At 44.1% G+C, this 26864-nt stretch overlaps 1 protein-coding gene across 1 annotated transcript in view; it reads left to right on the forward strand.

The window, feature by feature from the left end:
• UCK1 (uridine-cytidine kinase 1) overlaps positions 1-26864 on the forward strand; it is a 1125034-nt gene that overhangs the window by 821943 nt on the left and 276227 nt on the right. The window contains exon 5 of the mRNA XM_044058256.1: positions 10155-10249. Coding sequence (XP_043914191.1) covers positions 10155-10249 — 95 coding nt within the window. The remainder of the gene's footprint in view (positions 1-10154; positions 10250-26864) is intronic.

The raw sequence follows: 26864 nt of genomic DNA on the forward strand, positions 1-26864 counted from the left end.
CATAGTACAGTTTTGTACCTACCATAAATGTAGATGTCCGAGAGGAATGCATCTGCAGTCAGGATTACCCACCCTCCTTCCCCTCTGAGGTACTCCTAGGGTATTTACCAATCTTCAGCTAGCTTGGGGGGGATCTATTATGGTGTATTTGTTTGTATATATGTACATACATGTTTATTTTGTGTGTTTGCTCTCTACTATTTGGAAACTTTGGCATTTATCCAAATTTAGCCTACCAAGAGGGCACCTGGCATCTGGGGCAAGAAACACTGAGGAAAATGGCGTCGGCTGATGCCTTTATACCCGAAAAACTGCCGCAATGACGTCGGGTGAAGTGCGACACCAGCCGAAGCCAGACCCAGACTTTGGAATCCGGCCGACCGAAGGGCTGCCTGACGACAGGACAACCCATTTGTAAGGACTGCAGATGCATTCCTGTCGGACATCTACATTTATGGTAGGTACAAAACTGTACTTTATGTCCTTACCATAACGTTCCATGTAGAGTGTTCATCTCGCCTTTGTTCTTACATCCCCCCCCCCCCCCCAATGTGTTTGGAAGAACTGGTAGGATTAGAGTCTGATCGACGTGTCTTGACCCTTTGCGGGGTATGTGGTCCCGTGTGTCATGGGATATATGCTTAGATCATTAGTTATTGCTATGGTGAGAGAGTGTCTCTGAATGGCTGAAGAGAGTGTATGCTTCTAGCACCGCAGGTATTGGATCCTTTCGTCTGGTTTGCTTGCAAACTAGATCTGAGTAATGGCAGGAAGGATTGTGGGATATGGGCTGGTCTCGAGCTTCTCTGAGATTCAGAGCTTTGCAATTCGGCCGACTCGGAGCCGAGGATCGGCTCAGAACCCCGTGTGTAAGAACAAAGGCGAGATGAACACTCTACATGGAATGTTATGGTAAGGACATAACTTCTTTTTTTCTTCTCTGTAACTGCCTTTTTAATTCACTTTTGTAACTGGCTGTTGTTTACTGTCAGTCACTTAGTGTTTTGTGATAGAACTAAGAGCTGATCACAAAGCTTTCATTAGGAAGGCGTACGTACTGTTGAGGGCAAGCATTTTTTTTTATCTCTGCTGTTTGCTCTTCTCTTGCGCAAATGACATGGGCCATTGCTGAAAAGGGTTGTATAGTTTGTCCACCTACCTGTTTAACAAATAAATAAATGTGTAGTTATCCTTAGTCCAAAATGACTGAATTGTGTAAAAGAATTCAGTTTGCTCTGAAGCCAGCATATCTAGAAGGTTTATGGGAAGGTAAAGCTTGATCAGAGCTATGTATATTACCATGAGTTATTTAATCAGCCATCTTCAGGTAATTTACATATTTTAGACAAGCCGCTTGTTTAAGATGTAATACAACTTTCACTACATCTTTGAATTCATTCCAGATGTTCTTCGTGTTTCACTGTTGCAGTCATTACATTTGGATAATCCTGCTGGCAGGTTGCCCTCAGCCGGCCTGAATTCCAAAGTCTTGGGTCCTCCGTCGGCTGCTCTCACCCCTTCACTGACGTCAGGTCATCAGGGGTATAAAAGAAGTAGCTGACGCCATTTTCTTCAGTGTTTCTTGCCACGCAGTGCCTAAAGCTAAAGCAGTTCGCAAGTGCCGGCCGACTCCTGAGATTTTCGTATTTGAGTTTCAGATCCAAAGTCTTCAATAAAGCTAAGTACCCCATTGGGGAAACTTTTTTCTTGCTCCAGACTGATGTCAGAAAAAGTTAATAACTGTATTTCTTGTGAGAAGCAAATACCTCATAAGGATTTTCATTCTTACTGTATTCCTTGCCTAGGCTCTGATCACAACGTTTCTGGTTGCCGGTTTTGTGCTAGATTTAACCAACGCACTATTAAGCGTCTGTATGATTTTGCTTTAAACTTTTTTGGACGCCAATTTAATTACCCTGAAATGTCATCGGATACCCATCCGACTAACGGAGTTTACAAAAAATGCAAAGAAAAGGATAGAGAAAAACAACCGAGGCCCAAAACTGACGAAGCTACTCCTAAGCCAGTCGCCAGTTCTCAGTGAGGCACTTTTGCAGCCCCTGACACCTGCTACTTTAGAGTTGCAGGCCACTACCGACTCCCACGTGGAGTCGGCCATGTCGCTGGATATTCAAGGTATTGGAGCCTCGGACGCTAATCCCTCAGATGGGTCCGGAGCCGCTGAGCAGGTACCGGCTTCTGAGGGTGTATTCAGACCTAAACATCTTTACATTAAAACGACTTCAGCTTCAAAGGCAAATACTAAAGCACCTTCTAAAGCAAGGAAACAAACTCAAGAGTCAGTCCTCTATGCCCAAAAAACAGATGCTCAAAATAAGACTTGATTACCTTGATCAGGGGCTCCCATCCCCCTCCTGATAAAAGGCCTAGACAAGACACTGACTCTGAATTTTCAGATCAGATTTCTATTTCTTCTGATTCCTCTTCTGAACACGAATATTCTCTTCCCCCCCATGAGGATTCTGATGCTGAAGAATCTATATCTTCAGCATCTCCTCCTGAGGACTATTCCTTTGGGGAAACCTTGCACACCATGAGGGAGCATTTCCACTGGGAGAGCCAAGATTTTTCAGAATCTAAAAAGAGGCTCAGGGATTTTCTATTACTTCCTCGGCACAGGCCTCTAGCCATTCCACCTGTGTTAGACATTGTAGATGATGTGTTTTCGGAGTCCAGTCTGAACTCTGACTCCTTACCCCCAGCTCCTGTTAAGCCTGACAGATATTGCAGGGTTCCTGATTCACACAATTTTTTTTTTTTAGAAACCCTGCTGCTGACCCAGAAACTATATCACAGGGTCCAAAGGGGGTTAAGGCTTCCACTGCAAAAAAATCCAACCCCCTCTGACAGATTCAAGGGCACTGGATTGATGTGGAAAAAAGGTTTACACCTCTGCAATTTTGGCAATAAGGGCCTTAAACTGTCAGTTTCATATGCGTAAGTGTCAGCAACATGTCATGGGATTGCTTAAACAGAAAATGTTAAATTCTGAATGTGCAGAAAACAAGGAAATGCAGGATTTATTGTATGCAGTAGAACACGTTGGAAAACATACCTTGCAATGTGGTTTTGATTCTTTGGAGGCCTCCTGCAGGGCAGCAGTTATGGGTTCTGTAATTAGGAGGCATGCTTGGTTAAAGGAACAAAATCTGCCTGATCATGTTAAAGTTAAATTACTAGATGCACCTTTACAGCATGATAGTTTGTTTGGTGTTAAGGCAGAAGAGGTGTTAAAGAAAATGGAGGACAAAGCTAAATCTATGCAAACTGTCAAACATTTTTTACAGGTACAGCCACCCAGGTTTAGTAGACACCGGCCTACAAAAAATTGGTCCTTTCCTGCATCAGACAGACCTCAAAGGGGCAGACCCAGACGCCCTAGGGGCAGATCCCAGGCGCAAGGTCCTTATAGGCCCAAGCAATGGGGTGCTTCTACCTCCAAAGCTGGAGAAGATAGATCACAAACATACAGAAAACAGTCCCAGTGACTTCCCCCTGCCAGCACCAAGCACTTATCTTCTGGCAGCACCCTTAGGGGGAAAATTAGCACTTTTGCTCAAAATTGGCACATCATAACCCAGGACAAGTGGGTTCTAAATATAGTGTCACTAGGCTACAAGTTCCATTTCCATACTCTACCAAAGGCAAACGGCTGGCCAGATCTGCCAAAAATTCAATGGGCAGAGGCACAAAAACAAGTCTCATCCCTCATGGACATGGGGGTCATTCAACAAGTACCAGAGCAAGAGCAGGGACAAGGAGTTTACTCAAGACTGTTCTTGGTACCCAGAAAGGACAAGGCCTGGAGGCCGATACTGGACCTGTCTATTCTGAACACTTTCCTGGATATTCCAAAATTCAAGATGTTGACTTTGCAGCAGCTCTTGCCCATGCTGGGCAAGAATGCTTGGCTTGTGACTTTGGACCTAAAAGAGGCATACCTGCATGTTCCAATCAGACAATCATGCAGAAGATACCTAAGATTCAAGGCTGGTTCAATGCATTACCAATTCTCTGCACTGCCCTTTGGCTTATCTACTGCACCCAGGATCTTTACAAAGTGCCTGGCACCAGTAATTGCATTCTGCAGACAAAGAGGAATGCAAATATATCCTTACTTGGACGACTGTCTCATTCAAGCAGAGAACAAGGACATTCTTCTTCAACATCTGGCATTTGTGAAAAGACTTCTAACATGCCTAGGGTACACAGTCAACAAAAAGAAATCAAAACTAGTACCCTCATAAGAGATAACATTCCTGGGTGCAAGCTTGAATACAACTGCCCAGATGGCTTATCTCACGCCAGACAAAGGCAACTGACTACATATTTCAAAATGTTGGCAACAAAGGCCCAGTTATCTGCAAGAAAAATTCTGCAGGCTTTGGGCTTCATGTCATCCTGCATCCTACTAATTCCATATGCAAGATTGCATATGAGGAAACTTCAATGGTACCTAAAAAGTGTTTGGACTCAACATTGCCACAGCCTGGAAACAATAATTACTCTCATTCCCTGCCTGCAACAGGAGTTTCGATGGTGGGCAAAGGCCTGTCACCACAACAAGGGACAGCCATTCACTTTACCCACAGCCAGGCAAACATTGACAACAGATGCATCCAGATTATGCCTGGGGGGCCCACATGGCAGGAAGATGTATTCAGGGCACATGGTCCACAAGCCAAATGCATCTATATATCAATCAAAAAGAGATGCTAGCTTCATCCGGGACAACTACTGATAAAAACGGACAATACCACAGTCATGTGGTACATAAACAAGCAGGGAGGCATTCATTCCTGTCCCCTTTGCAGACTAGCCATGACTTTGTGGGACACAGCATTGATTTACCAAGTACATCTGCAGGCACAATTCCTGCCAGGAAAGATAAATACTGTGGCAGACGAACTAAGCAGAAACCTCATGGATCCCCACGAGTGGAAATTCGATCCGCAAATATTCAGCATAATAACAAGGAAATGGGGATGGCTGGACATAGATCTATTTGCCTCCCCTCACAACTGCCAACTACAGAGATTCTGCACAAGGACTTATCACAAACAAGCATGGAAAGTGGATGCTCTATCTGTCAGCTGGAAAAACTCAACAGTGTATGCCTTTTCTCCGCTGCCCCTTATCCCCAAGGTACTCCTAAAGGTCAAACAAGAGAAGCCAAAAATGATACTGATTGCCCCAGACTGGCCCCACCAGCACTGGTACCCAATCCTAAGGAACCTGTCTCAATACCCAGCCTGTCCCAACAAAACAGTCAGATCCTGCACAGCCAACTCAAGACCTTAAATCTGGCAGCATGGCGGATAATGTAGTCATTCAAAACACCCCTCTTTCTAAAGTGGTGATGGATGTTATTTTGGAGGCCAGGAAACCTAGTACCAGAAAATCTTATGCTGAAAAATGGAAGAGATTCTGTGCTTGGAACCAGGCGCAAGGAACTGACACGATCATACCAAATATTCCTCAGATTTTGTAATACTTAACTGAGATGCTGGACAAAGGTCTATCCTTTTCATCAATTAAGATTCATGCCTCTGCCATTTCAGCTCATTACAATACAGAGCCACCTGTTTTTTCTCATCCTTTACTAAGGCAATACCTCAGAGGAGCCAAAAACTTAAGGCCTCCAAGGAGAGCATCAGTACCTGCATGGGACCTCAATTATGTCTTGGAAAAACTCACCCTGCCTCCTTTTGAACCAGCCGCTACAGCTGATATAAAATTTTTATCTTGGAAAACAGCTCTGTTCCTAGCAATAACCTCTGCAAGACGAGTCTCAGAGCTACAGGCACTCATGGCTGTGGAACCTTTTACCATTTTCCATCCAGATAGGGTTTCTCTGAGGATAAACCCTGACATTTATGCCTAAGGTAGTGCCCAGTGTGGCCCTTAACCAAACTATTCACTTAACTACCTTTTATTCAAACCCACAGAATAAGGGTGAGAGACTTCTGCATTCTTTGGACATACACAGACAGCTGCGCTTATATCTGGACAGAACCAAAGCTTTCAGAAAGACTGAGCAATTACTAGTGGCATATGCTGCAGGATTTCAAGGAAAGGCTATCTCAAAGCAGACTATTTCAAAGTGGATAGGCCACTGCATTCATTTCTGCTATTCACAACATGGCAAATCAGTGCCTAAGGCCATTAGGCCACATTCAACCAGAGCAGCAGCCACTTCAGCAGCCTTCCTCAGAGGAGTACCAACCAAAGACATTTTACAGGCTGCAACCTGGAGCTCAGTGCACACTTTTACAAAGCACTATCACTTACCACTCTACTCTAAATCCAGGGCAGGCTTTGCCACTGCAGTTCTGCAGGGCTTCGTAGCCGCTCCTAATCCTATTTAGCTCCAGCCCCCCAAACTTAGCTTTGGGATTCAACCCAATTGTAATGACTGCAACAGTGAAACATGATGAACATAGTACAGTCGTGTACCTACCATAAATGTAGATGTTTGAGTGTATTCACTGTTGCAGTCCAGGTTACCCACCCACCATCCCCCTTATCATTGCTGGAACGTATCTGTACTTCTCTATTCTATACAACCTATGTGGTGTATTTGCTGGTAGAGGAAAGAATAATTTACTTTGGTGCATGTATGCTTTTTTGATGTATATTTAGCCTACCCTTTTGGGGGCACCTGACATCTGGGGCAAGAAAAACTGAAGAAAATGGCGTCGGTTGCTACTTTTATACCCCTGGCGCACTGACGTCAGGGAGGAGGCAACAGCAACCCACGCCGGACCTAGACTTTGGAATTCAGGCCGACTGCGGGTAGCCTGTCAGCAGGATAACCCAATTGTAATGACTGCAACAGTGAATACACTCGAACATCTACATTTATGGTAGGTACACAACTGTACTTTTCCAAATTTCAGTAGCCATCACAACCCGCCATCTTAGTGATAAAGTTTCATAGTACAAACAGCAAAAGGGACACATCCCAAAGCACTGGCACATTAAGCAAGGACAACCCACAGTCAAGGTATCAACTCCATACCACACTGCAGCAGCAAACACCAAATGTTTGAATACAGTCGGGTGTGGAGCACTGACATAGATGACACAGCCACAAAAGGATCCTGTGACACAGCAGCCCCATGAAGTGGAAAGTGATGATATAAAATGTACAAGTCAGGCAGAGAGTGTCCCTTCACTCTGTGATGTACAGGGACAGAGCCTTGGTGCCGACAGGATGGGGGGTGTTGAGTGAACGACATGCATCAGCTTAGATGTCTTTAGGGGGAGCATTGAGTTTTTTTTTTTTTTTTTTTTTTTTTTGCTTGTGCCCGTATGCCTCCCTGGTCATGAGCAGGCTGTTGTTTAATCATTGTCTGAAGAGTGCTGACTTAAATGGGCTTGTTATTATGCTCAGTGACGTGTACAAAGTGGCACATGCGCTCTTCCCCAGTTAAGATTCTGCAGCCACAGACTTGTATACATGATACTTGCCTCCCAGCTCTCGCCCTGATGAACGTAGGAGCAGTAATCTCAGACGAGCAAAGGCAGCTGAGGCTATCTGTCACAAGGCTTGAGGCACTATTTTATTACAGTTTTAGGAAGGGAAGAGATAGGATCTTAGAGTTAGGGCTGACATCACTGATGGACAGCAATACTAAAAAGAACTGATTTGTAATCTGAACAAAGTTATCTCAGGGAGCCAGCAGCCATCTTCACGGATGAAACGGAGACTGCAGCTCTCTTACTGTATATTACATGTGAAGTCCACACATGTTGATGCACGTGCAATTTTGTATGTGTGGGTATTTTGTGACATAGTGCTCTCTAATCAAATCTGCAATGAAAGGATAGTGTGAGACGAGAAACCCTCCACCTAAAAATTCTCACCCCCAGCCTTGAATATGCTCTCTCTGTCACCACTCTCTGTTGCTGATACAATACCACTTTACTTCAAACCACCAAAATAACATCCTATGATTCATACATCTCAACAGGCACCACTGTGCCACCCTTCAACAAAGTAATTGTCTCCCTATCTCAATCATAACTGCCTTTCTTCTTGGCACCCTCATTTTCAAAGTTCTTCTGCAGAGATATTGTCCCAGTTTGCTCAAGAGACTTGTGCTTTTAGTTATGTGCAGTACATTCCTGTTAAGTCCTTATTGTACATACGTTGAACTAGTGCTCATTGCTTAAGTTTCATATTGTAAATGTGCCTGATTATTGTGTTGACATGTCTGAAAGCTTGTTTTGATTGCAAGCTTATATGACTTTGTATATCTTTATCATTTATTAAAGTATCTGTAACACTGTTCATACTGGCCTTTTGTACATGTTGATTTCCTTAGTACTTTGTTGTAGCTTTGTCTACATTGCCTGGGTCATGCCAGAAAGGGTTTGTGGACCAGTATACCTACTTGGCTGGCAAATGTAGTTAAATGAGTAAATAAACCTGTATACTTGCCCAGAATGGAGGAGTCGTCTGCCCCCATTCATGTAAAAGGAAGGGCTTGAGATAGAGAGAGCATTGTAGAGAGGAATCAGCCTCTGTTTGAGGGAGAGCAGCCGTGGTTGGAAAGAGAAGCTGCAGATGTGGATATTAGGTCCTGACCCTGAGAGAGACAGGCTGGGACCTGTAGGTAGAAGTATACAGACTAAAAACAGAAAACCACAAACCAATGGTGCGTTTTCAGTTTTGTTATGCACCAAGTTATCAAGAAAGGACTGACTGGAGTACACAAACTTTTATGTTATTCTGGGACTGAGTTGACCTAGCTGACAAGCATTCAGAATTTGATTAAAGGTGGGGAATGTTTTGTTTAAAAGAAGTAAAGTTGAAAGTTAACTGTTGTTTCAGCATATTCTGTGGACAGTTTTTTTTTTCCTGATGGGGACAAACCAGCCAGATGGGCTTGAGTCAGAAAGTCCAAAGTTCGTGATTGAAGCTAAGCATGAATTCTTGATATGTTAAATGTTCTGCAATATGTAAATGACTTTTTGTATGTAAAGGTAAATTTGTTTATCGTTTGGCAGTGCCCATAGTAAGTCACCCTGTCAGAAAGTCAATTTTAGAACACCTTTTAACATTTAGTGTGTGTCACCAAACTGTAGCTTCTAACTTTAATTACTACTTTCCTGCTGTGGACTTGTTAGCACAGGGTTATTGCATACTAAATGCTGTGCTACAAATATAGATAATGGTGCAAATCATCTGATAATATAATACTTTATACTGGACGATTGTTTATTTCTGTTTACTATTTTCTGAAACTACAGTTTAACAAATTTGTAGTTAATTTAATAGTTTTAAATAAAAATAAATGAATATGTTAACTTTTGTAGTAAGGCTTTTAGCTGCACTCAGTGTAAGATTACTGATTTTAAGTTAATATCTTCATCTGGAATGCACATAAAATATTAGATCTGGTGGTATCCAGTGTAGAGGGGATTGGAATCCCACTCAACTACCATTGTTTCATTATGAATCAATTTAGTAAAATAAAAAAATAAATAAAATAAAGGAAGGGTTTGGGATGTTGAGGTATACCTCTCAACTGTCCAGATTTTCACAGTGTCCAAATTTTTACCTCATATTTTTGGTCTGTTCTTCGTAAAATGTGTGGTTTTGTGGGAATCAGACGTGAGCTTCAGACTTCATATATCTTAGAAAGTGCATGCTAACAAATAACATTTTATTCTAATAACTTTCTAAGTTTATAAGAGCACTATTTAAAATTTATCACCATTTTTTTGGGCCTGTGTCCCCCTATCATTTTTTAATTTGTCCAGATTTCTTGTGCTAAAAGACAAGTTAGTGTAATGTTGACCACAGTGGTGGACATAATGTATGTTGCACATTGAAACAGTTGTGAAAGCATTGTCTTCCTTTCAGAAAGATAGCATACTAAAGTAAGTAATCGCCCAGAATGAAGGCAGAACATTTACTTTGTAGTAGCCAGAGACTAGTTCAGAAGCTGCATGTTTAGTAATGGTATAAAACCCAGGGAAAAGAAAAACATGAATTGCAAAGCCTGCATACCATTTCATGTTCCTTCTGCATGGAAGTATTGCTATTGTATCTTCTTTGCTATGTGAAAGAAGAGTCTGTGACACCTATTCTTGATTTCTAATATCTGAACTTACAATTTCAGTTCTCCGTGATATGAGTCGAGGGAGGGATCTAGAACAGATCCTGACGCAGTATACCACGTTTGTCAAGCCTGCTTTTGAGGAGTTCTGTTTGCCGGTATGGTCTTTTGTTTGCTTCAGTTCACATTTATTTTTTTCTAAATTTAAAATGTCTTTGAACAAATATGAGCACAGTTAAGGTATTTACACAGCAAGATGGTTCACCCACTACTTCCAGTGGGTGAGATTGAGTTAGAGGTAGGTGCTGCAGAGTTTACCGAAAAGGTACCTGTGAGGGGTGTGTGCGTGTCTGTGTGTATACGTGTATGCAGTAGGATGAGTGGCTTCAGGTGAGTCCATGTCTTTTTGTGTGAGACTGTGTGTCTTTCTGGGTGGTCGCAGTAAGGGGGGGGGGGGGTTAGGTAAGGTAGGTAGGTGTGTGTGAGAGTGAATAGGTAAGAGTGTCCAGGTGTGATCAGGTGAGGGGGGAGCTGTGTGTGTGTGTGTGTGTGTGTGTGTGTGTGTGTGTGTGTGTGTGTGTGTGTGTGTGTGTGTGTGCTCGCGTGTGTGTGTGTGTGTGCTCGCGTGTGCTTGAATGTGTGTGTAATGTATGTATGCATTTGTGAATGTGTGTGTACTAGGGAGCAAATTTTTGCAATATAAAAGATGTGGGGCAGGGTGGTATCCAGTGTAGAGGGAATTGGACACCAGGGATACTTTTTGTGTTGTGCCCTAAAGGCAGTTAAAAAGATTCAAAAACAGTGCCCTCAGTACTTGCAAACTGCACTGTAGCAGACCTTTAGTCCTCGGCACTGCCATTAGACACCAGGGATACTATTACATATTACCTTAAATCTTTAAAATTAAATAAATAAATTAAATAAATAAATAAAAGTAAAAAAGGGGGGGGGGTAGGGAGTTTAAACCCTATTTCCTTAGCAGAGTGTTCGCTTTTTTTGCACTACTGCTAGACACCAGTGATACTCAACATATTATCTTAAGTGTTTGAAAAAATAAATAAATAAATAAATGTTAAAGTAAAGGGGAGGGGGTTTGAACCCTGTACCCTTGGCACATAGCCCAGCTACGTAGCAGACTGTTAGTCTTCTCTGCTACCAGTATACACAAGTAATACTCTTAACGTATTACCTTAACCCTTTGGGAAAAAAAAACACAAAGTCGAAATAAAAAAGGGGGGTGGGGGATTCAAACTTTGCATCCTTGACACAGAAAGCAGCTTGTCAAGACTAGAGTCTTAACCCTCTGCACGAACTGCAGAGAGTTTATGTTAAAGTGTATTTTTTACACTATAAAAAGTATGAAACTCTGTCTGTCATTATTCACTGACTGCAATGTTTCATAAGTTACAGGGGGCAGGGCACATATAAGAGGCAACATCAGGAGTGCTCTGTAAAGGCAGGGACATTTGAGAAGGATGGATGAGTGTCCGTGTATGTGTGGAGTGAGGAACTCCATACCTGCATGCAGTTATGTTAAGGCTTCAGGACAAAGCCAGGAGGAACATTGGATGACAGCTTTTCAACTATTACTAGGACTCTCTTAAAAAGTTAATAGAGTAGCAGATGTAGCGTCACAATACACTTTACAAACAGTAACATTTATTCAACTCTAATATTTGGCATTATTGACTTGCTGTAAGGAGCATTGATTTACTAGGGTAGGAACAAAAATAAGCACATCAGGGATGATGTCCTTCTATTCCAATGTTGCAGTATTCACTAGTGGTTTACCCTTCTTCCGATTAGCTTGTCCAGCCAGGTTTCCAAAGCTTTTCCAGTCCCAGAAAGTGTGTCGGATGTCTGATGTGTTGGCAGGTACGTGGGCCATAAATGTGACATCTACGTGCACTGGCCTTCAGAACCTTTCAGCCGCCAGCCGTACGCCAGGTGATATTCTTCTTGTTTCACTGTTGCAGTCATCACACTTGGGTTTATCTGCTTGCAAGTAGCCCTCAGTCAGCCCAAATACCAGAGACTTGGTATTTCTGCATCTGTTGCTATCACTCCAGGACTGACATCAGGTCGTCAAGGGTATAAAAACAGGCAGCCAACGCCATCAGTGTTTCTTCCGAGGAGCCAGAAGCAGAAGCAGTTTGCACAAGTGCCGGTCAGCCGCTACCTGAGTTTTTGTTTCAGAACTGAATCATCCTGATGTCTTCTAAAGCGAAGTACCCCATTTGGGATCCTTTTTTCTTGCTCTAACCGATGTCAGAAAAAGTTAACAATTGTCTCGCCTGTGGAAAGCAAATATCACACAGAGATTTCCATTCTTACTGCGTCACCTGTTTAGGCCCAGTCCATGACTTACCTCGTTGTCGGTTTTGTGCCTTGTTCAACACCCGAACTATTCATAGTTGGGCCCTTATTGTCGCTAAGTACTTTCGTTCTTGATCTCTGTATTCCTAAATGGCTTCGGTAAGCCATCTGACTACTGATCTTCCAAAAAACATAAGGATAAAGACAGAGATAGACCTCACAGGTCCAAAACTGCCAACGACGCTTCCGTTAAGCTAGTTGCCAGTTCGCCGGTACTCAGTGAGGCACTTTCGCAGACCCTGATGCCCATTTCAGTGGATTCGCAGGCCTCTACTGAGACCTGTTCAGAGTCTGGTATGCCGCGAGACTCTTCTTCGACTACAGAACCTGTGGATGTCTTTACCTTGGATGGGTCCAGAGCCACTGAGCAGGCACTGGCTTCTGAGGAAGTTCTTTGCGCTGCCAATATTCGACACAAACCGAAGACTTATTTCATGTCTTCAGTTCTTTCTAAAACTACCGAGTTTCTAAGGCCAAGAGTACAAGTTACGCCTAAAACGCCAATGACCCAAACTCAAGCACCTGCTTTCTTGCCACAACATCAAATGCTTAAAATGGCAGAAGACCTTATTATGCTAATTAGGGTAAGTCAGGCTTCCCTGCTAAGAGAACGAGACCTGTCCCCAGCAGCTTTAACAGACCAAGAGTTCGACGACTCTGAGGTATCTGATTGTGAAGACATGCCTTTATCTGCTTATGAGGATTCAGATGCAGAGGAATCCATTCCCTCTGCTTCTCCACCAGAGGATTTTTCTTTTGTTGAAACCTTACATACTTTAAAAAGCATTTCCACTGGGAATGCCAGGGCTATCCTCAGTCCAAAAAGAGACTCAGAGAATTTGTAGATTTGCCACAATATAGGCCTTTGGCAATACCCCCAGTCCTGGATGTTGTGGATAATGTCTTTATGGAATCCAGTCTAACTTCTGATACTTTGCCCCCTGTTCGTAGGAAACCAGACATGCACCACAGAGTTCCTGACTCTCACAAATTCCTTTTCAAAAATCCTATGCTGACCCAGAGGTCATCTCCCAGGGGCCTAAAGGTATCAAAGCAACTACAGCCAAGAATCCCACACCTTCGGACAGGGATTCCAGAGCTTTAGACAGATGGGGTAAGAAAGTATACACCTCTGCAACTCTTGCCATTAGGGCTTTGAATTGACAGTTTCATATGCTAAAGTACCAACACCATATCATGGAACTTATTAAGCAAAAATTAGCTACCTTTACGGACTATGCAGAAAATAAAGAATTACAAGAGCTTATGCATTGTGCAAGCCAAGTCAGCAAGCATACTTTGCAATGTGGCTTTGATGCCCTAGAAGCATCTTGCAGGGCAGCAGTCACTGGTACTGTACTGAGAAGGCATGCTTGGCTTAAAGAGCAGACCTTGCCAGACCATGTCAAATCAAAATTACTAGACGCTCCTTTTAACAAGGACAATCTGTTTGGTACCAAAGCAGAAGAGGTTCTTGCAAGTACAGCCTCCTAGATTCAGTAGGCATTGCCCCCCGAAACATTGGTCCTTTCCAGCACCCTCTAGGCCATCTCAAACTAGACCCAGTGGAAACAGACCCCCCCCCCCCCAGACTTCAGACTCAGAGTATGCAGAGATCTAAGCAATGAAGTGCCTCCACTTCAAAAGCAGGGAGTGCTAAGCCACCCCTTATGGAAAGAATTCCCAATGACTTCTCAACTCCATTCCCCACCTCTGCGCAAATGCTCTTGCCCCTAGGAGGAAAACTTGCCCATCATGCAAAAAACTGGACTTCCATCACCAAAGACCAATGGGTCCTCAACATTGTATCCCAGGGGTACAGATTTTGCTTCCACTCTCTACTAACCCCAAAAGGGTTCCCAGACCTTCCTCCAAACCAGTGGGCAGAAGCACAAAACCAAGTTCAATCCCTGCTCTCCATAAGGGCTACTCAACCTGTTCCTGCAGAGCAGATAGGTCAAGGGTTCTATTCCATTCTTTTCCTGGTACCGAAAAAAGAGAGCACCTGGCACCCAATCCTAGATCTTTCCATTCTAAACACCTTCCTGGTGGTACCAAAATTCAAAATGCTCACCCTTCAACAGCTTCTTCCTATGCTGGACAAAGATGCCTGGCTAGTCACCCTAGACCTAAAAGAAGCCTATCTGCACATCCCTATCACAGAGTCATGCAGAAAATACCTACGCTTCAGGGCAGGATCTATGCATTATCAGATGTTCTTCGTGTTTCACTGTTGCAGTCATTCCACTTGGGTTATCCTGCTGGTAGGCTACCCTCAGTCAGCCTGAATTCCAAAGTCTAGGTCCGGCGTTGGTTGCTGTCGCCTCTTCCCTGACGTCAGAGCACCAGGGTTATAAAAGATGCAGTTAACGCCATTTTCTTCAGTCTTTCTTGCCGCGCGGTGCCTGAAGCATAAGCAGTTCTCAAGTGCCAGTTGGCCGACTCCTGAGATTTTCATGTTCGAATTTCAGATCCAAAGTCTTCTTCAAAAGCTAAGTACCCCGTTGGGGAAACTTTTTTCTTCCTCCAGACCGATGTCAGAAAAAGTTAATAATTGTTTTTCTTGTGGGAAGCAAATACCTCATAAGGACTTTCATTCTTACTGTAACACTTCAGGGCAGAATCTATGCATTATCAGTTCTCTGCACTTCCTTTTGGCTTATCCACTGCTCCCAGAGTATTCACAAAATGCCTGGCTCCAGCCATTGCCTACTGCAGACAGAGAAAAATTCAAATTTACCCGTACTTGGATGACTGCCTGATTCAGGCAAACAGTCAGGGAATGCTGTTGCAGAACCTGACATTTGTAAAAAAAAAAAAACCTTCTAACCTCCCTGGGGTACACTATCAACGAAACAAAATCAATACTAGCTCCCAGTCAAAAGATTACATTCTTGGGAGCAAGCTTGGACGCAGCATCCCAGATGGCATTCCGTAGTCCAGAAAAACAAGCCTGACAGGCTACTTCACTCAAATGGCCACCAGAACCCAGCTATCTAGAAGGAAAATCCTGCAGGCTGTAGGGTTCCTGGCCTCTTGCATACTACTAATTCCATATGCCAGACTGCATATGAGGAAACTTCAGTGGTACTCAAATAGTCTTTGGTGCCAACATTCTCAGGACCTGGAAACTGTCATTCCTATCATACCTTGTCTAAGGACAGAGTTTCTTTGGTGGACATTAGCATGCAACCACAACAAGGGACTTCCCTTTACTCAACCACACGCCGGTCATACCCTAACCCACAGAAGCATCAGACTATGCCTGGGCAACCTGGACAACAAATGCATTCAGGGCCACTGGAGCCCAAGTCAAATTCATCTGCACATCAACCAAAAAGAGATGCTAGCTGTTCAGCATGCTCTAACAGCTTTCAGATCCCTACTCTCACTAGGACCCCTGCTAATAAAAATAGACAACACCACAGTTATGTGGTACATCAACAAGCAGGGGGGAACCCACTCTTGCCCACTATGCAGGCTAGCCATGGTCCTGTGGAACACGGTCTTGGACATGAAGGTCCATCTGCAAGCTCAATTCCTGCCATGCAAACAAAACTCACTGGTAGACTTGAGCAGAATTCTCTTAGACCCACACGAGTGACAGTTGGAGCCCAGCACGTTCAGCCTTCTGATTCAGATATGGGGACCCTATAGGTGGATCTCATTGCCGCCCCCTACAATCACCAGCTCAGGAAATTCTGCACCAGGACACCTCACAGCAGGGGTAAACTTCTCAATCTATGCATTTCCCCCTCTGCCCCTTCTCTCAAGAATATTGCTCAAGATAAGACAGGACAGACCAAGGGTAATACTGATTGCCCTGGACTGGCCACGCCAGCACTGGTACCCAGTACTGCGCAACCTGTCACCGGTGCCACCCTGGCACCTACCCCAGAGCCCGACCCTCCTCACACAGCAGGGGGGACAGATCTTGCATCCACAACTGCAAACCCTGAATCTTGCAGCCTGGCTTATTCCTTGAAATCTCCACCAGTGACCAGCCTAAGCAAGCAGGTGTTGGATGCCATTCTGGAAGCCAGAAGACCCAGTACAAGGAAATCCTATGCTGATAAGTGGAAAAGGTATTGCTCCTGGATTCAATCTAAAGGAGAGGACACAACTCTGCCCTGCATACCTCTAATTCTGGACTACTTAACAGATTTACTCCACAGAAGCCTATCCTTCTCCTCCATTAAGATCCACACCTCTGACATCTCAGCTCATTACAACACTGAGCCACCCCTCTTCTCTCACCCTCTCATCAAACAGTTCCTGAAAGGGGCAAGCAACTTAGGGCCACCAAGGAGAGAACCCACCCCTGCTTGAGACCTTAACTTTGTACTAGAAAAAAATCATGCTACCCCCTTTTGAGCCTGCAGCATCAGCAGAGTTAAAATTCCTCTCTTGGAAAACAGCATTGCTTCTGGCCATCACTTCAGCTAGAAGAGTGTCTGAAGTACAAGCACTGATGCCTGTGGAACCCTTTATTATTTTTCATGCTGACAGGGTTTCCCTCAGGACTAATCCTTACTTTATGCCTAAAGTGGTGTCCAGTGTGGCTCTCAACCAATCTATCCATTTGCAAACCTTCTCCCCTAATCCTCAAAATAAAGGGGAAAGAATCCTGCACTCCTTGGATGTGCACAGGCAGCTCAGATCCTACCTGGATAGGTCTAAGCCCTTCAGGAAATCTGACCAGTTATTTCTCAGTTCTGTACCAGGGGCAGAGGGCAAGGCCATTTCAAAACAGACAATTTCCAAATGGATAGGCCACTGAATCCATTTCTGCTACAAACACCATGAGAAACCAACCCCTTAGGGGGTCAAAACACATTCCACTAGGGCAACTTCTACCTCTACAGCATTCCTCAGGGGAGTCCCTACCAGGGGCATTCTGGAGGCCACTACTTGGAGTTCTGTACACACACATTCACCAAGCATTACCACCTGCCTATATTTTCCAAATCCAGGGTGGGTTTTTTTTGCAACTGCAATCCTGCAGGGCATTCTAGCCAGCTCAAAGTCTTCTTGACTGCCTCCACCCTTTCTTCGGCTTTGGGAATCAACTGTGTGATGACTGCAACAGTGAAATATGAAGAACATAGTACAGTTGTGTACACTTACCATAAATGTAGATGTTCGAGTGTATTCACTGTTGCAGCCCTGGTTTCCTTCCCTCCAGTCCCCTTCTCACTCTCTCTCTGTCCTCTCTGTGTATATTACTCACCCCTTACAGGGTTATTGATATTGGTATCGGTAATTACTTTTTACTGGTGGTGATTTCCCCACCATAGCTTAGCTCCCTATTGGGGGGGCTCCTAAAATTTGGGGCAAGAAAAACTGATGTAATGGCGTTGCTGCCTGATTTTATACCCCTGACGTCAGTCCTGGAGCGACAGCAATCGATGCAGAAATGCTAATTCTCTGGTATTCGGGCCGACTGAGGGCTTACTCGCAGGCAGATAACCCAAGTGTGATGACTGCAACAGTGAATACACTCAAACATCTACATTTATGGTAAATGTGCACAACTGTACTTTTCTGGTATTCGCGGACATCGGATCAATCTCGCATCATAAGTACCACCTTGAGGACTATTTCAGTCCTTTTTTGTAGTGCTATAGTCTGTTATAGTGCTATAGTCTGTTAATGTCCGGTAAGAGCAAGTGCAACTGTGGTCGCCAAATTTCCCATAAAGGTACCTACGACCAGTGTCTCTTTTTTGTTTGGGCAGGGATTGCGATTATAAAAATTGCACCATTTCCAAGTCGTTCATCCCTAAGACCCTTCGTCGCTGACTTCAGGCCCTAGGCTTATACCTTGAAAACCAATGCCTTAGACAGATCGCTCTCAGTATGGAAGCTGCCTCCGATGTCCCATCTGAACCACCCAGGAAGAGGGCCAAGACCATGTGGCCGTCTACTTCCACTGTGCCTCCCTCCGCCAATTCTTAGCCTGTAGCCATCATCAGCTTGGCCGAGGAACCGGCGTCCACCACTGCGGATAAAGAGGGTACCTATCAGGTGGGCACAGAATCCAGAGCAGATGAAACATCCAGGGAGAATGTCGCAGCACCTGATACAGACACCAGGGGGCAACCAGTAACTGAGATGGGTTTTTCAGACCATGCCTCTACTGTTCCTTCTGTGACTTCCAGGCCTACCGCCAGCCAGATGCTGCCTAGGCATAACAAGAAGAAACAAAGGATGAGGCATATTCCGCCAACCCAGAAGCCTTGCCCGACTGGCAAGCCTTCAGCCAGAGCCTCTACAATGCCTTCCTGGCCCTTAGGCCTACTGCAGACCTTCCTTTGGCTGCTCCACCTCTTCTCAGCCCTCTGCATCTTCTGTCTGAGAGAACAGCTAGCCACCCTGCAGAGGAGGAAATATCAGACTCCTCAGAGGGCTCCTTGTCCTACTCTTCACAGATTTCTTCTCCTCTGGGATATGGATCCCTGGAAGAAGCCTCTGCAGAACCTGACTCCCCTTTGGAAGACCTTACCTTCAGGAACACAGTCAGCCTTATAAAAGAACATTTTAAATGGGATTGTTCAGACATGTCTGAGGCCCAAAAAATATTCTGTGACTTGATCCAGATGGAATCTCCTAACCCAGCTCCTATTCCACCTGTCCAGCCTGCCTTCTTGGATGCTTTTGCTGCAGCATGCTTGAATCCAGATTCCCAGCCACCTGCCCCTAGAAGGGTAGACAGATTATATACGGTACCTGATTCAGAGAAATTCCTATTCAAGTGCTCCCCAGCAAACCCTGCTACTATTTCTATTGCTACTGATAGGGCTACCAAAACTTCTTCCTTCTACCACTGTCCTGCCTGCAGATAAAGACAGCAAGGCCATGGAGAAGTGGGGAAAGAAGATTTGCACTTCTGCTACCCTGGCTTTCAGGGCTAAGAATTACCAATCACACTCTGCCAAATACTCCTTGGCATTACTAGACAAAGCCTCTAAAGATATCAGTGATATCCCTGACTGTGCTGCAAATGCACCCCTGTCTTCCTTGCTTGGGCTCATCTCTCAAATTAATAAGCACTCTCTCAGGTGTGCCTATAATGCAGCTGAAGCCTCTGGCAGGTCAGCTGCATCTGCTTCTGTCTTAAGGCGATACTCCTGGCTGCATCTTCAGCCCCTCCTGGATGACTTCAAGGCCAAACTGTTGAATGCACCCTTGGATCACTCTGCCCTTTTTGGCACCAAAGTGGCTGACCTTTTCAAGTCACTCCAGCAAAAAGGGAAAGAACTCCAAAACTTAAAGCATCTCCTTGTCTCTCCAATCCCAAAGTTCCAGAGAAACTACCCGGCTAAGACACAATTCATAAGGAAAACTTCTAGGCCCTCTGCCCCCTCCAGGTCTAAAAGACCCCACAGAAGACAATCTACTCAGCCTAGGACTCCTCAGACAACTGGCCAGAGACCTCCTTTTCTAGAAAGGGCAGGCAGTGTCTGACTGCCTGCCTCCCTTTCTTCCCCACCCCCCTCCCACTATGCCTCTATCTTCCTGTCTCACTGCCACCCTGCATGGACCCTAGTGACTTCTGACAAATGGGTTTTGACAATCCTGAAGGAGGGTTACTTCATGTCTTGGATCTCTCGTCCTCCAAGACTATCTATCCCTCTTCCACCCCCCCCTCAAGGGTCCCTCCTACCTGAGGTCCTAAACAAACTGTTACTCCAAGGCACCATAGAGCTAATCCCCCCCCCCCCCAGCTCAAGGGAAAGGCTTCTACTCCAGAATCTTTCTGGTGCCCAGGAAGGAAGGACCATGGAGACCCATCCTAGATCTTTCCCGTCTGAACCTCTTCTTGAAGGTCCTCTCCTTCAGGATGATAACACTTCCCATTCTCTTTCCCCTCCTCCTTCCACAAGCCTTCATAATGACCCTGGACATCAAGGAAGCATACCTGCACATTCCCATAAAACCGTCCTCCAGGAAATTCCTCAGATTCAAAGCAGGCTCCTCTCATTTTCAATTCTCTGTCTTGCTTTTTGGTCTCTCCACTGCACCAAAGGTATTTACAAAATGCCTAGCCCCAGTCATTGCTTACTGCAGGACAAGGGGAATGCAAATTTTCCCATACCTAGATGACCTTCTCATGCAAGCAGCAGACAAACCCGCCTCACCCATACAAAGGTGCTCCTGCACCTGCTGCAGTCTCTAGGGTTCCTCATAAACTTCCCCAAATCCCAACTAAATCCTACGCAAGATATTGTCTTCCTAGGATGCAGAATCAGGACAGATCTCAGGATGGCCTTCCTACCGGAGGAAGAAGTACTTTCCTTGAGCCACCATCTTCAGTCTGCCCTTCTCTCACCCATCCTGATGGTGAGGGAATTCCTCGGACTCCTTAGGTACATGGTAGCCACTATTCCCGTGCTACCTCTTGCAAAGCTACACATGAGGAAAATACAATGTTATCTACGCTCGGTATGGACTCAGCACTCACATCCCCTCAAGTTCAGGATCCCACTCCTCCCCTGCCTCGACCAAGAACTGAAGTGGTGGCTGGCCCAGGTTGCCCAAAACCCGGGCCTCCCTCTGCAGATGCCCTCCCCTTTCCAAATCATGCACACAGGCATGTCAGATCTGGGCTGGGGAGCCACTCTGGATACGAGAACAGTGCAGGGTTTGTGGACAGACAAACACAAACACTGGCACATCAACATCAAAGAAATGTCAGCCATTCTTTTTGCCCTGCAGGCCTACCAGCCTTTCCTCAGACAGGGCACCCTGAAGATCTTTACAGACAACACCACAGTGATGTGGTACCTGAACAAGCAAGGAGGGATGAAGCCATCCTCTACAGGCTAGCTCTACGGGTCTATATCACATAGTCGAAGTCTTATAACTTCGAACATGTAATGTGTGAGCCATTATGTCCGAAGTTACAAAACTTCGACTATGGATTAAAAAAAAAAAACAACAGAAAACAAACTGTTTTAAGCAGGGGGGCAAGCACTCCTGCAACCCCCCACACCCCCCACTACTTAAATATACCAACTCCGAGATCGCACCCTATTGAACAAAATGGAAACCTCTGCTTATGGAGATTTCCACTGAAACGCTCAAACTTTTACAAATTCGAACTTATGGTCTCGGCCATATGAGGTTCGAACTTGTAAAAGTTTGACTACGTGATAGGAACCCTAGTTCTACAGGTATGGAATCTGACTATTTCCCAGGAGATCTCCCTCCAGACAGCCTGCATCCCATCCCAACGCAATTGTCAGGCAGACTCCCTAAGCAGAACTGCCTCAGACATTCCCAAATGGATGCTGTCAAGAGATGTTTTCCTAGATCTGATCCACAGGTATTCCACAGATAGACCTCTTCACCTCCTCCACAAACAGGCAACTTCAGAGCTACTGCTCCAGAGCTCCTGACCCCAAGGCACTGCAAACAGATGCCTTCTTAATGTCTTGAAAGGGGAGATTCCTGTATGCCCCCCCTTCCCCTCTGATCCAGAGAGTCCTACTGAAAATTAGCAGGACTCACCAACAATCTTGTTAGTGACTCCCTATTCGCCAAGGTAGCACTGGTTTCCCCTACTTCTTCATCTCTCCAAGGGCAATCACCACAAGTTACCCCCCTCAGTGGATCTACTGACACAGCTTAAGGGGACACAGATTCACCTACAGTGGAGATCCCTGCACCTCTCCCTGTGGCTGATAGGATTCTGATTCCCTTTAGACACCTGTACAATGAGGACATGCTCTCAGTCCTGCAGGAGGCCAGGAAACCCAACACAAGGAAATGTTATCTCTCGAAATGAAGAAGGTTTTCTATCTGGTGTCACAAAAGACAGATGGAGCCGCTGGACTCTGACCTGCCTCTGAGTCTGTCCTACCCGTGTGAACTCCTGAAGACAGGCTTGTCTTAACTCCTCTTTAAAAGCATACCTGTCTGCCATTTCTGCCTGCTTGCCTATGGAACCTCTGCTAGTTTCCAGACTCCCAGTCAAGCTTATTCCTAAAGGGTGTTTTACACTTAAGACCTCCCCAGAAAACCGATCCCTCCTTCCTGGGACCTTAACTATGTCCTAGAAAAACTTACCCTGCCACATTTCGAGCCAGCTGGCAAGGCTGACTTATTTTGCACTTGGAAGACAGTACTACTAGTAGCTCTGACCTCAGCCAGGAGGGTGTCAGAGCTCCAAGCCCTTATGGCTACTCCACCCTTCCTAGTTTTCCATATGGACAGGGTCACCCTCAGGATTAATCCCTCCTTCACCCTCAAGGTGGTCAATGACCTTTCCCTGAATCAGGCTATTCACCTACCCTCCTTCTTTCCTAACACTCAGGGAGACAGTGAGAGGCTCCTACACACCCTGGATGTCCACAGGCAACTCCGATTCTATTTGCATAAGACCAAACCTTTACGCAAATCAGCCCAACTGTTTCTTTCATTCCACCCCAAAGCTCAGGGGAAAGCAGTGGCAAAACAAACCATTTCCTCTTGGATTGCTAGAGCCATTACCTTTTGTTACACACACCATGGGAAGACACTGTCAGGCAGTGTCAGAGCTCATTCCACAAGAGCCATGACTTCCTTGGGAGCCATTTTCAAAGGCCTAGACATCAGCTCCATTCTGGAAGCAATTACCTGGTTCTCTGTACACACCTTTACCAGACGCTATAAATTGGACCACATTTCCAGGGCCAGGGCAGGATTTGCCAGGGCTATCCTGCATGGGTAAACCCACTAGTGAATACTGTAACATGGAAGAGACGGACATCTATGGTTATGGTAGGATTTTACACAACTTTCCTTTCTGTCAACGCTTGGCCACATAAGAAATGTGTTGATGTATGTGGTGTGTTTGAATGTGTGCAGGAGACTAAATATGGGGTGCCTGTACAAACGCAATGCATGGACTGCCAAAAGTAATTACTGTAGGAATGTGCTGATTTGCACTCACAGGTATTATTGGCGATTCATAGACATGCAAATTAACCAATAATGAGGTTTTTTTCTTATTGTGGCTAACATGGATCTGAATTGCATTTTCCCCAGCTGCAGAAACTGTCTGTTTTGGCCACAGTTACTGCCTCTGGTTTGGTTCTTTTTGAATCCCAGAGAAAGTGTTTTTCAGTAGTTTATTGTAACAGTGCATTTGTGTATCACATGTACCATTATTTATTTATTTATTGACATTTAATTACCAGAAAGTCTGACTGGGTAGAAGCCCATTTTCACCAGAGCCCTGGGGAGTAAAGCTACTTTATGTCTGTATAATCTACTTTATGTCTGTGTATAATCTGCATTGCGCTAGAGGGATCTATGGACACATTAAATCCAGTGATGGTTCAAAGTATGCAGTTGATTAAAATTTGAAAAATGAGGCATGTAGACAAATAGAGGCCATCAGAATTATATTATTTTATGTGGGCTTGCTAGTGTGCACTGTGATTAATGTTTCCTTAGAGATTATTACAAATGTTTTCTGGAAAAGTGGAGGTTAATCTGTTATTTATGTAATGTCATTTTTAAAGGTTAGTGAAGAGTCTAAATGTGAACCTTTTATGAAAGTAGTTATGCATGCATATCTGTAAGTCACACTTATTAACAAATTTTTATTCATTCAAAAATGTAAGAAATGGCTTGTCATTACAGTTAGCAGCGAACTTAATGTAATACCATACCCGTACTTCTCGTCATTCCGTAATGACTTCCAGGCATACCTTTCAGCTCTCCAGATTTTCGCAGATTGTCCAGATTTTTGGCTAATATTTTTGGTCTGTTTCTCATAAAATTTGTGTTTTTTTGGCAAATCACTGGAAAGACCTTAGGATTGAAGTCCCTTAATAATGACATACATTTGAGTTTCAGATTTCATATCCTTCAGAAAAATGTATGTTAAAACAAACCCTATTACTCTAGCAACTTTCCAAGTTTATAGGTTCATAGGTTCATAGATTAGTATTGGGCTAACTTGTAAGCCTAGCCAATTATCCCTTGTGAGACTCAAACCCTGCACCTTGTGTTTGTAAGTCAAACACCTTAACCATTAGAACCCCATAAGAGCAATATTTAAAATATGTTCCTATTTTTGGGCCTTTGTTCCCCCATTTTCTTGGGCTTTGTCCAGATTTCTTGCTCTAACAGGTTGAGAGGTATGCTTCCAGGTCCATTCCTTTACAGTATTTTTCTGGTTCCTTTGTTTTTGCGTGTATTATTTAATTATTCAAATGGAACTGATGCTTGGAAAAACTGCACCAGAATCAGTGCTTAGCAATATTAGGCAAACTGATTCATACATTCTAAGTTTATTTATATATTTTATTTTATTTTAAAACCTTGGAAGAGCACTGATATAATTGGATCCATTTCACTCTCCACATGGGAGAGACCCAGCCGATACATGACATTATATGCAGACTGAATGACAAAGTGCAGTGTGTACACATATTACATCCAAAGTGAATGTCATAGTTGTCTTGAGGGTATAAAGGCAATAGACAGATAAAGTTATATACAGCATGACTGAAAAAGTAGAATGTATGCATGCATTGTATATAGAGGGACATCAGAGTTGGTTTGCTGAAAGAATCACAGTCTAAAATAGAGTCAGAGCAAGTTATTTAGACCGAAGGAGGAAACGAAGAGGGTAAGTTATATAACCAGAGGGAGAGCTGTAGTGTCTTGAAATGGGCTTTTATTTCCAAATAGAAAAAAGGGGTCAGAGGAATGATCTTTAAGAAAAGAAAGGAGACATTCCCACAGTTTGGGACCAAGGACTAAGAAAGCATGGCCTGGGCAGTGAAGCCTAGTTTGGGTGGTTTGGAGGAGAGGACTTGAGTGGTTAAGATGTTTAAGGTTGTATATAGGTGCATCTCTGAATAGTCTGAAAGCCAGTGGAGGGAATGTGTCATTCTAGATAAGTTTAAATAGTTAAAAGTCAGCACTTTGTTCCACAGGTAGCCACTTAGCTTTTTCAAAGATTTTGCAGTGGTCATTTCTTGGGGAGAGAGTGACATATCTGCAAATGGCATTTGAAATGAACTGAATGATTGCCTTATTTCTTTTAGACGTTACAGCAATTAATGAGAGACAATATTGTAGATAAACCCGTAAGATAGCTTTACGTATGGCATTTTATTTCAGAGTTTGGATAGAAAAGAGGAGATCATATTAGCCCAGAATAGGAGAGTTTATTTTTTCTGTGTGTAGTCCAGGTGGAATTGGAAATTTAGGAAGGTGTCCAACCAAACCCATAGGTATTGCACAAAGTGACATTTTCAATAGTGTTAAAATGATCAAGATTTTTTAGAGGCCTAGAGGTAGAAGTGAGCTTTTGCCTAATGGCAAAAGTATATTTTTTGTTGGAGAGCTTAGTAGTAATTGTTTATTATTGACCCATTGAGTAAGGGCATGAAAATCAGCCCAGAGTTCAAGTTCAGGAAGAGACAGAGTGGTTGGAGCGGAATAGGATCATATCATCAGTATAGATCAGGAGAGGAAGACTGGGTAACTCAAAATAAAGTTTGTTAATGTAGATAGAAAAGAGAGATGATAGAATAGAAATATAAGTAGGTTAATTTGTTTTGTAGTTGTTGATGCTTATTATAAGAAATGTTGGCAGGGAGTCACAGTCTTGGAGTGAGAAGGAAACCAGTGAAGTATCCCTCATTAATTTATTGATATAATGCAGTCTGTGCACATTCATTCCATTAACCTTGAACAAAAAGGCATTCTCACCCAGAAATACCAATTGGTGCACTAGTCTTTGTATTCATGGCAGCATCTTTCTAGAAAATGCTAAACTGATAATAGAATTAATTTTATTTGCAGTGCTGTCACAGAGATATCATGCATTACAGAGGATTAGTTCTCAGACAAAGATGGTAGATGACTGTACAAACTTTACAAACTCTTGAGCAGAAGGACAGCGACATCAACAACCCTATTGAGTAAGTTTACTGTGTGGCAAAACGCAAAAAAGTCCTGACTGTGATCTGATGATGCAACCTGGACACAAGTGGAGCTGAAAAGGGGTGGTGGGAGTGAGTGGTAGACACCAACTCATCCATTTTGAAGGAAGGAGGAAGGCATCAACCAAATACAAGTGCATGGCATGCTGAATATGGGCTGGGAAGGTGTGACTGGCTCAACCACATTTGTGCAGTAGCCTTCACAAGACATGTGCAAATGGGTGCACACGCACAGGAGGGCATAGCAAACCCTTGCATCTGTGAGCATGTATATCAACAGCCAGAGGAGGGGGTTAGGGTTCAAAGTTGGAAAAAAAACAGGCTTTCTGGGCTGACACTGCCTGTTCCAGTGGTTTCAAGAACAAATGAACTGATTTAGCTACACTGAGTAGATGCTCAGCTGGCATGGGTGGTTAGAAAAATGGATGAAAAAAAGCCGTAGATGGAGC

This window comes from Protopterus annectens, chromosome 16.part0 (genome assembly GCF_019279795.1).
Source record: "Protopterus annectens isolate FY-2018-M chromosome 16.part0, PAN1.0, whole genome shotgun sequence".
Classification (NCBI taxonomy): domain Eukaryota; kingdom Metazoa; phylum Chordata; order Ceratodontiformes; family Protopteridae; genus Protopterus; species Protopterus annectens.